The sequence below is a fragment of the Acinonyx jubatus genome, chromosome X (assembly GCF_027475565.1).
Source record: "Acinonyx jubatus isolate Ajub_Pintada_27869175 chromosome X, VMU_Ajub_asm_v1.0, whole genome shotgun sequence".
In the NCBI taxonomy this organism is placed as follows: Eukaryota; Metazoa; Chordata; class Mammalia; order Carnivora; family Felidae; genus Acinonyx; species Acinonyx jubatus.
The window spans coordinates 106,984,606-106,997,679 of record NC_069389.1 but is presented as its reverse complement, the minus strand read 5'-3'; the positions used below and the strand labels follow the sequence as shown (position 1 = coordinate 106,997,679).

General features: G+C 47.0%; 1 protein-coding gene across 1 annotated transcript in view; it reads left to right on the top strand.

The window, feature by feature from the left end:
• GPC4 (glypican 4) overlaps positions 1-11,856 on the top strand; it is a 108,690-nt gene extending 96,834 nt beyond the window's left edge. Inside the window, exons 4-9 of the mRNA XM_027054417.2 lie at positions 2,551-2,716; positions 7,654-7,784; positions 7,885-8,031; positions 8,814-8,950; positions 9,578-9,753; positions 9,854-11,856. Coding sequence (XP_026910218.1) covers positions 2,551-2,716; positions 7,654-7,784; positions 7,885-8,031; positions 8,814-8,950; positions 9,578-9,753; positions 9,854-10,056 — 960 coding nt within the window. The 3' untranslated portion in view covers positions 10,057-11,856. The remainder of the gene's footprint in view (positions 1-2,550; positions 2,717-7,653; positions 7,785-7,884; positions 8,032-8,813; positions 8,951-9,577; positions 9,754-9,853) is intronic.
• The last annotated feature ends 1,218 nt before the right edge of the window (positions 11,857-13,074 follow it).

Below are 13,074 nucleotides of genomic sequence, written 5' to 3'. Positions count from 1 at the left end.
ACGATGGAGGCACCCAGGCGCCCCAACGTTGTTAACTCTTAAGCATAATATTCAACAAACGCCATAGGCTATTCTGTGATTTCTCGTAGAGATTTACATTCTGACTCTTTACGTCTCTCAAATACAGGCGTTTAGCAGTATCATTAAAGAGGAAAGCAACTGATGCCCCAGCTGAGAGTTTCGTGTCTGGTGTGTAGTAAGAAGACAGGGAAGCATGACCCGTCTGGGAAATGTTTGATCAGGTGCAGTTCTAGAATCAGATGTACAGGGTGACTATCAGCAAGTCAGTTAATCTGCTTGGCTTTGGTTTTCTTATCTCTTAAATGTGAGAGCCTGACTATGTGATCTCTAAGGCCCCTTCCAGCTCTGACTTCTGTGACGCCAGGCGTTTAAGTCTTAACCGCCTGTGACTTTCAAAGGAATGAACTTTTAGTTATCCGGACTGGTTGGGGAGGCAAGATTACGCTGGATGTTAAAACATAAGTAAAAGGACTAACATGGGCCTGGTTAAGACTTTGGAAAAGTCCTAATTCTTTATCGGGAATGTTGACTTTAACGTAAACAGGTACCACCTTGTTTTTGGATGTTCCCGCCCTGCCCCTTTTAGGCTAGAGGTCTGGTGAAGATAAGAGGGTGTGTGTGTGTGTATACATCAGGTAGGAGCCCAAAGGTGTTAAGGTTTTCTCCTGCTAGTTCCAGCCCCCCGGCCCCCTGCTCCCTGACCTCTGCCCCGGTTCCTGTTCCTAAGGGTACTGTTGATAAGCGGCATCCGAAGTCACGCTGCGGAGGAGGTAAAGTGTGCGGCCAGACCGCCCTGGGTCCCAGCATGTGCTCCCTGCGCTGGTGTAAAGTTCACGTGTGCAGATCGAGAAGGATGCGCTAATCCTCTCCTAGTGACCCCGAAAAGCCGAGGCTGGGGCAGAGAGAATGGAAGACGGGAACCTTTGGGCAGCTGCCAGCGAGTGATGCCTAGCCACGCTTTCTAAGCATCGATGGAAACGTATGGCCCGTGGAACCAGCTCTTGCGGGCCTCAGACAGCATCACCGTATAGAAGTAGAAAGAGGAGGGACTCCTGGGTGGCTCCGTCAGTTGAGCGTCTGACTTCGTCTCATGTCATGATCTCAGTTTGTGGGTTCGAACCCCACATCCGGTTCTCTGCTGTCAGCGCAAAGCCCACTTCAGATCCTCTGTCTCCCTCTCTCTGCCCCTCCCCCACACACACACACACACACACACACACACACTCTCTCTCTCTCTCTCTCTCTCTCTCTCTCTGTCTCTCTCTCTCCGTCTCTCAGAAATGAATAAACATTAAAAAAAAAAAGAAGTTGGGGCGCCTGGGTGGTTGTCGGTTAAGCGTCCGACCTTAGTGGCTCAGGTCATGATCTCATAGTTGGTGAGTTCGAGTTCTGTGTCTCCCTCTCTCTCTGCCTCTGCCCCGTGCCCCACCCCCACACACTCTCAAAAATAAATAAACATTAAAAAATTTTTAAAGAAAATAAATTAAAAAAAAATAAGTATAAAGCAGACACTTAAGTGGACGGCCAGCCCAGTCTGACTTGGGTACCGTTTTCATCCTTGCTATTCCCCTTCGTCATGAACTTTAGTCGCCTCCTGTGTCGTGCCATATGGAATCTCCGTGTCTGCCTGGTCTTCATGTGCCTTCAAGCCCTGGCCACACGCACCCTCCTTCCTTGGCATTCAGTCTTAGTCCCCGCACCTCCTCAGCCCCACACGCTCGGTACGCCCTCTTACAGCCCGTGTTCATTTCCCTCTCCCCGGCTTGGATGGTGTCCCTTCATTTGGCCAGTTAAATCCAACCCTTTCTTCAAAATGTAACTGAAGCCTCCTCTCTTCCATCAGGTTTTCCCTGAACACTGTGTTGTACTGCTCCCGGGCCTCGGGAGGCCTCCGCCTCACCCCACGTTTACATTTACTCAGATTCACGTCTGTAGAGTATTTGTTGTTTTTTCCCTTCTGCATAGCTACTGGCACAGAATGGAGTACAGACTGGGTACCCTTCTAAACCTTGATTGGGGGATTAAGGTTCAAAGGACAGTCTTGTGGTCTGTATGTTTGAGAAGAAGATACGCTTGGGTCCCAGTCTGGCAAGGCAGAGGCCACCCCAGGCCAGGCATGGCGGGCAGGAGGAGGTCACCTCTGCTGTGTCTCGTGGCCGATCCCAGAGATTTACTTGTAAGAGGACTTTGAAACAATCGAGCCATGGAAAATGAGAGCGAGTGAGTGTGTTTAAGAGAGAGAAGGACTGGGAGGGAGGAAGAATGGGAGTCTACAGGGTGGCAAATCCATGCACCTTGATGATTTAAGGTTAAGTCCTGTTCCTCCCTCCCTCCACCCTTGTTCCCAGCCTCCCTCCTTCCTTTTATCTAATCTTCCTCTAGAAGAAGCAGGCCAGGCCCACTCAGCATGGTCTGTCACAACTCATTCTCAAGTTGAATTTGTGGCCCAACCTTCAGGGTCAGCTTGATGGACTTGGAATTTCTGTGTTATCTTGGCCCCACCATTGTCTTTCTCTTCTCCCAAACCAGGTGAACCCCACTGCCCAGTGTACCCACGCCTTGTTGAGGATGGTCTACTGCTCCCACTGCCAGGGGCTCGTGACCGTGAAGCCATGTTACAACTACTGCTCAAACATTATGAGAGGCTGTTTGGCCCACCAAGGGGATCTTGATTTTGAGTGGAACAATTTCATAGGTGAGTAAGCGAGGGAAGTATTTGTGTCATTGGGGGTAGCTCAACGCCAGCCATAAGGAATGTTGTAATTGTCATCTGTGAAAGTTCTGTTCAGTATTTATTGTCTGCCAGGGTTCTGACTGTACTCAGAGTTCATACCGTTCTACAAGTTCGTTTACTTGTAGAAGACATTAGACACGGTGAGTAGCAAGTTTTAATAATGAGAATGGGATTTTTTGACATTTTCCTCCTAAAGGTCAGTTTTCGTTAAACACGATAGGTTTGTGTCCATGTAGATGCTGGAGTACAGCCATCACTGAGTGAGCTTTTTGTTTTTTCTTTTATGCTTATTTATTTATTTTGAGAGACAGAGAGAGACAGAGAATTGAGTGGGAAAGGGGGAGAGAGAGAATCCCAAGCAGGCTCCGTGCCGTCAGCATAGAGCCCAACTCGAGGCTTGATCTCACGACCCATGAGCTCATGTCCTGAGCCGAAATCCACCCCCTGAGCCACCCAGGCACCCCACTGGCTGAGCTTTTGAATCATTACACCTGTCACACTGTGACCAAATCTTCTGCATACTGGACGGATACTCCTTGGGTATTTGAAGTGCAATCCAGTTGTAAGAATTTAGGAGTTCTGTTTCTGTAGAGGATTTGATAGAAGCAGACCGCTCTGGTGGGGACGGAGGGGCTCTTGATCTAGTCGTTTTAGAGGTAAACACTCTCAACGTGCACCTGAAGCCGGGCATCCAGACCGCCATGTAAGCGAAGGACCCAATTTCTGAGAGGGTTAATCGACATCTGTGGGAAAGGACAAGTGAAGGCTAATTTCAATGTCCAGTCATTGACTCCCTTGATGTGCTTTTCATGCATAGCTTAGTTCTAAAACATCAGTATGGACGTTCCTGTGATAGTGGCACCGAATACACATACTAACAGCTCACAAAAGCAAACTTTGTTTCTTCCCCCAGCCCCCAGTCACATTTGTGTAATTGCAGAACTTAAGTGCATACAATTTGCTGGCACTTTTGGGGGGGGGAGGATTGGAGTGGGAGAGAATGCTTTCTAGTCTGCATGAGAGCTAATTACCATATTAAGTCTGTTTGAAAATGCATCAATAAATTGGCTCCAGCAGATTCTTGAGCACACTGACACAGGGGAAAAAAAAAAAGACGTGAATATTAAGCACTTCGGCACAATTGTAGCCTAAATAGCTCAAAGCTAGAAGACCTGAGGAAAAAAAATCTACATGCAGAAAAGCCGAATCCCATGAAAGGGAAGGCCTAAGACCAGCGAAGGCAACACGCGGACAAATGGCGCATCATGCCCAGAATGAAGCCAGGGGGGAGATCGTTGTTTTCGACTGTTTCCCATGGCAAGGAAAGCTCGTGGCATTTCCAGATCTAAAGTTGATGCTTTTGCTCTCTCTCTGTTTTTTTAATCCCACCCTCACCCCCACACCCGAATGCCACATTTGCAGTTCAATTTTGCTAACTTCATTTTTGTAATGTTGGTTAGCCTTTTTACTTTATAACACCTCACGTACTAGTTCTCGGGGCAAAGGAGTAGAATTTGCCATAAGGTACCAACGACGTACAGTGACGGTCACCTAGTTTTGCCAACTTGTGTCCGGATCCGTTAGGAGTAAGGTGCAGAGGGGGGCGTGTCCCTTGCACTATTCCTTTGTTCGAACACGTCTGGCAGAAACTGTAACTCGTGGCATTAAAACACAAATTCCCCCATTTTTAACAAAATATTTTTCCAAGGGCCCACATCAAATCAAAACCGTCCTCTGGCTTGGCTTAATTAATGTTTTCAACCAGGTCCCGTGAGGCTGAGGTGCTGCTGTTATTCTTGTTGAGAGTCTTAAAAATTACATCTGTTCCCTTTCAAGAAACCAAATTAAACCCAAGTGGAAATCGATAGGATTTCTGAATCAATTTTCCTCAGTTATTTGGAATGATCCTTTTTTGGAGGGATGAGGTGTATAATGGTATCTAAACTTAATTTTTAATGGGTATTTTATTCTTTCTGTCTAAAAGGCCGGGAATAATAGACATTGTTCATCCCCTGTGCTTTTTGTATGAATTTTCACCAGGGTTTAATTTGCTCTGTGGTTGTGGAATTCACTCCCAATTTACATGCCTCAGCTGTAAGTTCTTTTTTTTCCTTTCTTTGCAAAGAATTTTGCTTTCCCCTTTAAACGGCTGCAGTTAATGAATGGTCAAGGGCTTCCCCCCCACCCCCACTTCTTTAAATCAGATCTTGGGGTTAAGTCGGGGAAACTGCCTTTTGTTCTCCCAGTCAGTCATGAGGCCGAAGGTGTGGGTTTCTGATCATTGGCGGCACAGTGTGAAAGGAATCGTTTTGCCTAGCGCGAAGGGGACACTTTGTTGATGGGGCGGGGCCGACCCAGTGCCAAATAACCTGAGCACTGAAATCCCGCAGTTGGTCTAGACCCTTGGAGACACTAAGCCTAGGTTTTCCACATCTGCCTTCTGGCCGCCACGTCCCCCTTTTCCTTCTCCTGAGTTGCATCTACAGTGTTGTCAGCCTTTATCCAGATGGATCCAAGCAGTTTGAAGCGCCCTGGACTTGGTTTTGGAAGAGGTTGGTTCAAGAGGTCAGCCAAATACTACCCCCCACCGCCGCCCCCCTCCCTCCCCCCCACCAAAACAAAGTCAGTTTCTGGAAAAGCGTAAGTGATGCTTGGTTGCGCCTCGTTTTCCATCACCTACTGTAGCTGCGTTAACAGTCATCTGACTCCTAGCCAGCCTTATTCATGTCACACGTTGCTGCCCGCATGAATTTTGTATTGGGGTCTTAGGGTGGCTGACAGGAGGCAGGAACCAGTCAGATTCCCCGCAAATCAGAGGCCCGGCAGCCTAGACCAGCCGGAAGAAAAAACACCAAACCAACTATCTTTGGATCTCTCTTGGGGCTTCTACATCAGGGCTCCTACGGAAGAGCCTCATTGACGGCCCACCGTGACTCCCCTGGGGGTGGGAGGCAGCTCGCGCATTCTTCAGCCGCGCAGCGCCCAGCGCCATGGCACCGGCCCCAACAAAGGCCCGGCTTCCCTCCATTCCCAGAGTTTACAAAGACGCCAAACAGCCAGAAGAATCGGGTTTATGTTTCCTTTCAGTCTTTCACAAACACATTAGTGATCTGGCCTTTCCTCGCCACTAGGGGAATAAGTAGTTTCAAAACGCGCTGTTTTTTTTTTTTCTTGTTTAAAGCTCTGCATTTTGGATGTTTATTATCTGTCTATTCATAATATTTTTATTTGGAGCAAGCGACTTCTTCGGCGAAGAATGTGCTTTCTGTACGTGCCAGCCCCGATGCTTTGACAATGATGAACACATTTAAGTTGTGCTCCACTTGTTTACAAAAGTCTCCTTTTGCTAGCACATCAAAAGCATTTTTCCTCCTCTAGGACAATGGTATATTCATGCCGGCAGCCTTTGCTTAGAGGTTGGAAGCGTCACTTTATTGGCGCTTACCACAATGCAACCTGAAACTTCATTTGTTATTACTTAAAAAAAAAAAAAGTGCATTTCACGGAAATCTGTGGTTTGTGACATCGCCATTGCAGTTGAGAGCAATGATCCCCGTGCCTTAAAACGGTGTGTTGTATTTGTCCTAGGTTCAAGGTGAAAGGTTGATGACCAAATTTGGTGTCATTGATATGCTGATGCTAAAACTCCTTTGCACTGGAAAGTTTAGGTAGGAGATCCATGTGGTGGCCTGCGGCCTTCTTTGAAAAGGGCACATAATAATCTTCTGGAAACTAGCCCTCCTTTCTAGGAGCTGTCCTTGGCCTACCTGAAGGCTGTGGATAACGTGGGCCTACCTACCCTTCTGCCGTGCTTTCGGCACTAGAGTGGAAAGGGGAGAGAACAAGTTGAAAAGTTCAGTGCTTGTCAGGAGTGTCCTTTTCCCATTCGGACATCCAGTTTGCCTGACATTTCTTGGTGAAAATTAGAGGACACTGAAAACACCAAGCCTCATAATCCCAACGAACGCATACGGCAGACAAACAAGTACAGCGTATTTTAAGAGAGTGTGTGCCGACGCCTTCTAGACTCCTCCAGAATGTGAAAGTAATTCGCAGACTGATCCGTGAAGACTCACGCTGTGAGCACGTGGCTTTCTGTGTACTGTGGCCTTGTGTTGTCTTTTCACCAGAACAAAAAGGAGGTACATCTTTTTGCTTTAACTCGAGGCCCTTGTGTTTGAAATGGGAAGTTTATCTTCGCACAAAATTGCATTTTTCAAAATGTCATTATTTGAAAAGTCATTAGAATTCCTAGGAACACTGTCATTTGTACTTTGCAGGTGTGCACTCAGGGATCTGAAAGGGTTTCATTTCAAAAAGGAAAGCAAGAAAGTGATACGCCAGGATTTTAACAGATTTGCGTTTTTGAGTCGGACAGCCTTACAGTGACAGCCACTGACACACGAAGGAACGAATAATCAGTATAATAGAACATTCCTGATTGGGTTTCCTTGCTGTGGAATAGAGCATTCACCTGGCCACTTCACACTTTAGAGAGCTAGCAATGCATAGTGACTAAAAGCAGTTCAGTGTAATAGAAAAAGCTGTAAAGGGCGCCCGGGCGGCTCAGTCTGTTGAGCGACTGACTTCGGCTCAGGTCATGATGTTGCAGTTTGTGAATTCCGGCCCCACGTCGGGCTCACTGGCGTCAGCCTGTCAGCACAGAGCCCGCTTCAGATCCTCTGTCCCCCTCTCTGCCCCTCCCCTGCTCATGCTGCCTCTCAAAAAATAAATAAAACATTTTTTAAAAAGAAACAAAAACATGAATTATGATGCATGCCTCCTCCCACCCCCCCCCCCCGAAACGAGAGACAATAAAATAACCACACTGATGACCCAAGGTCAGACTGACGATTTACTGTTTATGCTGTATTGTTCTTCCCCCAACGTCACATTAGACGCGATGCTGATGGTGGCGGAGAGGCTCGAGGGCCCTTTCAACATCGAATCGGTCATGGACCCCATCGATGTGAAGATTTCCGATGCTATTATGAATATGCAAGAGAACAGTGTGCAAGTGTCCCAGAAGGTAATGAAGGCAGGACACTGGAGAGGACGGGCAGAACCCCTCCCCTGCTCCAGCTTGGGACACGACTCCCCTAATGTGACTTGTGCTTGCCTCAATGCAGGTTTTCCAGGGATGTGGACCTCCCAAGCCCCTCCCGGCCGGCCGGATTTCCCGTTCCATCTCTGAAGGTGCCTTCAGCGCTCGCTTCAGACCATATCACCCTGAGGAACGCCCAACCACAGCAGCCGGCACTAGTTTGGACCGACTGGTGAGCAGTTTGGCAGGAACGGCCGTGTTTAATGGCAAAGAACTGAAAACATTTGCTCCGAATGCATTTTTAGTTGGAAGGCTTTCAAGTGAGGGTCTTTCAGGTGAAACTTCTCAAGCAACTTGCATGTGGATGTCAGTAAATCTGCCTCTGATTTTCTAGCTCATAAAGTCGGTACGTAGTTAGGAAACGTGACGCGTGTACCGTGCGCCCATCGCTGTGCATGTTATAGGGACGCGGTAAGACTCATCCTCGTTCTCAGCCCCAGCAAAGAGGGAGAAGCCGACATCCCAGGCTTAAGTGACAAAGAGGATGTATAGTAAGCACTGGGACGGTCAGAAAGTAGGAGCACGTGGCAGCAGGCTGTGCATGCAGTAGGAGGAGGGAGCGTGATGACAGGCACTCGCTTTCACAGAGGGGTTGCTCTAGATGCTTGAGCCAGAGTGTAAAAGCCTGGTGGGAAGAGAGGGTGTCTTCTCCTTGTATCTACAGGGCACGGAGGCTGGCAGGCGGCAGTTGGTAGTTGTAATAAAGAGGTAGAGTGGGCAGCGGATCCGGGCAACTTGTTCAGAGCTTACATTTCGACTCTTAGTTCATGGGTGTGATTTTGTTCTTTTCTGTATACATTTGATCGGCATTTCTCTCTTGTGACTCAAGTTGAAAATGAATTACATAGCACTCTGGAGCTACTTTAGAAATGATCAGAAGACACACGTTTAGGTGGCCGTGAGTTTTTTACAGAGCGCTTGCTTCCCCCCCCCCCCCCCCCCCCACCTCATTAGGTTACCGATGTCAAGGAGAAGCTGAAAGAGGCCAAAAAGTTCTGGTCCTCTCTGCCCAGCACTGTTTGCAACGACGAGAGGATGGCCGCTGGGAATGGCAACGAGGATGGCTGCTGGAACGGGAGAGGCAAGAGCAGGTCAGCTCCGGGAGCGCTCCAGAGGGGGTCTGTCTGTTGTCAGTTGAGGGAGGCATCCTGGAGCATCTCATAGTAGGTAGCAGTGACGTGGAAGGCTTCTGGACGTTCTGAGGAATGGGCTTTACCCCGTAGGCATCGGGAAGGCACCCGGCTACCTACAAAGAGTACCGGGCCCAACGTTTGTGACGGCGGTTCCAACCCCGCGTGAGGGCTGCAGCCAGGGCTCAGGCCGTTCCAGTAGTTTCGTCTTTATGGTACTCGGTCCCCGTGGGTCTTTGCCCACCAGCTTCGCCTCCTAAAGCACCAGTTCTCCAAAGGTCCCGTGCTCTTCTCGGGTGATGTCTTGCGTCCCTCCCCCTAGACACTTAGTAACCTTGCTCCGTAGCCTCCGTATCGGCACTTGACTCTGAGCCACCAACCTCCATTGCTTTCCAAAAGGTTCCCATCAAATTGGAGAAACAAGATGCCTTCCCCGGGAAAAGGAGAAATCCAAGCTCTTTAGAAGCGGAAGAACTTCCGGGGCATCGCCCTCCGCGGAAATAACTAGACTGCAAGCAGGATTCTCTGGTGATCTTTGGCGACCTTCTGTTTTACTGATCATCTTCACAGGGTCGTTTCTCATTTCAGATACCTGTTCGCAGTGACGGGGAACGGGTTAGCCAACCAGGGCAATAACCCAGAGGTCCAGGTCGACACCAGCAAAACGGACATGTTGATCCTTCGTCAGATCATGGCCCTTCGGGTCATGACCAGCAAAATGAAGAACGCGTACAACGGGAATGACGTGGACTTCTTTGATATCAGTAAGCGTTTGTCGCGGTTTGAGATTTACACCTCGTCCTTGGGCGCCTTGTGACGAGAACAAACAGAATGAAACCTCTGTTCCGTTTTTTTAACCACTAGGCGATGAGAGCAGCGGAGAGGGAAGCGGCAGTGGTTGTGAGTATCAGCAGTGCCCTTCGGAGTTGGAGTACAACGCGACTGACCACTCGGGGAAGAGCGCCAGTGATAAAACCGGCGGCACCGGTGCCCGCGTTGGGGCGCAGCCCTACCTCCTCGCTGTCTCCTGCATCTTGTTCCTGGTTATGCAGAGAGAGTGGAGATAATTCTTAATTGTCGAGAAAAAGTTTCCGTCGAAAAGTTAAGGAGGCACCGGTTATCACTTTTATACCATCCTAGTGACTTTGCTTTTTAAATGAATGGACAACGATGTACAGTTTTTACTATGTGGCCACTGGTTTCAAAAAGGCTGACTTTGTGTTTTCATTCAGTTTTGTGGGGAAAAGGGACTTGGATGTCAAGTCAGTTCCTGCTCCCCTGGAATCATGTTAAACGTGGCTAACAGTGTAGGTACAGAACTGTAGTTAGTTGTGCATTTGTGATTTTATCACTCTTGTTTGTTTGTTGTTTTTTTTTTTCTTTTTGTTTGTGGGTTGTTTTTTTTTTTTTTTTCCTTCAATTATGATCTCACCTTGTTTCTTACAAGAAAACCAGGGTCCTTTCTTGGTATGTAACATGTACGTATTTCTGAAATATTAAATAGCTGTACATGTTATCTTATTAAAAGGAAAAGCCCAACAAGCAGTGAAATTTCCATTTATCCCTGTTGTTTTAGTTGCCTTATCTGGAGACGAGTGGATGTGATTTTGTTTTTTACTAAGTTAGGGCAGATCGCGAAGTCCGTACAGGGGGCTTCTGAAACACTCGTTCGGTGTGTTCGAGTATCAGTACAAGAAGAAGGCTATGCTTCGTTTATGGCCAGGGACCGGAAGAGACTGCTGACTATACCCATCTTGGTTGAACTGAATTACACAAACTAAGATCACAGATCGGTCCTTTCCTTAAACCCGTTTACCCTTAAAGTGTAGCCCATTTAGAAGAAGGTTTCTTTTGAAACACTCTCCCTGGAAATATAGAAGGCATTCAGGGTGTCCCAGTTACCACATGTTCACACTTAGCTCGGGGGTGGGTTTTGTCTTTTTGTGTTTTATCTGGGCGAGTTTAGCAAGCCGCTGTATGCTGGTCTTCACGTCCACGCTGACCTGCTTTGAATTGGTACCCCGATGGCCGAAATAAGTGACCGATAAGCTCATTTGGTCCCCCCTGTTATGGTGTGCCGGATCTCAAACCCAGCCATATAGTGGAGGGAGCTGTCTGGGGGCTAGTCAGAACCAGGGTGCAGCCTGGGCTCACGGGATAGCTGTCAACATTCAAAAAGTCTGTGTCTGTGCATTTGCATTTGGTTTTGGATTCCAGTTTGTGTAAAAAAGATTTCTAAGGTGTCCTGCTTGAGTCTTCTTGCCCAGGCCTCTCTGATGAAGAAGACAAAGGACTGGCAGTGGTTCACCGCGCTGTGCCACCCTAACAGCCAAGACGTCCACCGGGGGCGGGGTGGGGGGGATCTGAGTGTCGGGAATCTTTTCATGTGATGTTGTTTTTGGAGGGGGATGGGAGAGAGGAGATAGATCTGAGAAGACGGTATCTTAGCGGTGACCCTTAGGAACCCATTGCTTGTATCCTCACAAATGACGGCTCATAAAACTATGAGAATGTAACAAATCACTTTAAGAAGGAGTTCCCGAAAGTCTTCAGAAAGAAAATTCTGCAAGTCTCTTCCTGCTCTAGACAGCCATTAAGATCCCAACCGATTCCACAGAAGCTAAAACCCACGGAGAGGTGGTTTGTGTTCTTGTTCAATCTTCAGTTGTAAGAGTAATTCTCTATTTTTATATTGAAACATAATTACTTGATAGCTCAGGGTCTACATTTCATTCAACTTTTTACACCAAATTCTGCAGAATGGTCAAATGGAATATTGGGGGCTGTTGTAAACAGAGGCTTAATTTTATTAGAAGTAGCCAGTTATTTATTAAAGCATGATGTTAATAAAATAGGCATATTCTGGCTGGTGTGTATAAGTGTTGTTTTTTTTTTTTTAAACAAATCACAGAAGACAAAATTGAAAAGGTGCTCCATTTATGTATGAGGAAAATGGATTGTAAATAGCTCAGCCGCCTTGTGAGAACTTGGAAAGTGTGCTGATACTTAGTAACTACCTCAGTTGTGAGGAATTTCCTTTTTAGCTTAGACTGCTATTACTTTTACTTGGTTAGAAATGAATCTGGTCTCCAAACTGTGGCTCAAAGAGTTATCCCCGTAGACCTTGTTAGATTGTTTTTAATTTAAAACCTTGAACTCTGCCCAGCTGTTTGCTTTCAGTCAAGTTCTCTACACCAATAACATTTTCCGAATTAAATATTCTTGAAGGTTCTTCTGGACTCTTACGGATTTGTTTTCTTTCTTTGCATTTTCCCTGTTACCCTTTTATTATTTAAATTGTCTCTTGCTTTTGAACTTGAACTATGGAATAAACAAATCATAGATTTTTCCATTCAGATCTGACTGGATAACTCTTGGCTTCTAACCAGCTGGCAGGCTCACCGTTGCACCCCACTCTTCCCCCCACCTCACCAAAAAAGAATAAAGGCAAGTTGAATATTTTAAAATCTTAAGAGTTCAGAGTATGAGGTAGAATAAAAGCTTTGTTAGTAGACCTGACTTTTCCAGAGTCTCCGTTAATAGCATGTGACTTTGTGTTTTACAAAGTCACTTGGAAGTTCTTTTTCTTTCCCAGTACTTCATCACTCTTGTACCTTAAGAAAAAAAACATTTTAACGACTCTTAGATGTACATTTCATTTCAGAAAAGAGTCTGTAATCAGCACCTATTATTTGATAAAAGGCAAAGGACAGAGAATTGATGTGCACATTAAAACTTTGCTCCCTCGGTGTTAGAAACCTAACAGTTCACATGAAGTAGAATTTGCCACCTGTGATTCTAGAACCAGCATAAAAATAGATGTAGGTGATGCCACACAAAATCCGGCTTGGCCTTCTGCGTCTGCAGAATGTGTCCACTTGCAGAGCTGAAGGGTGCAGTACGTTCATAACCGGATCTGCTACAGGAGGCCTGCGTGTGCTTTCTCACCCTCAAGCAAATGCCAAACTACCCAGTACAACTTTCCTGCCTTTTTCGAAACCAGGAAAAAAAAGCACTGGGAACATTTTTTCCAACTCAGCACTTCGTGGGGGGGGGGGGGGGGTGGGCGGGAAACGTAGCTCTGC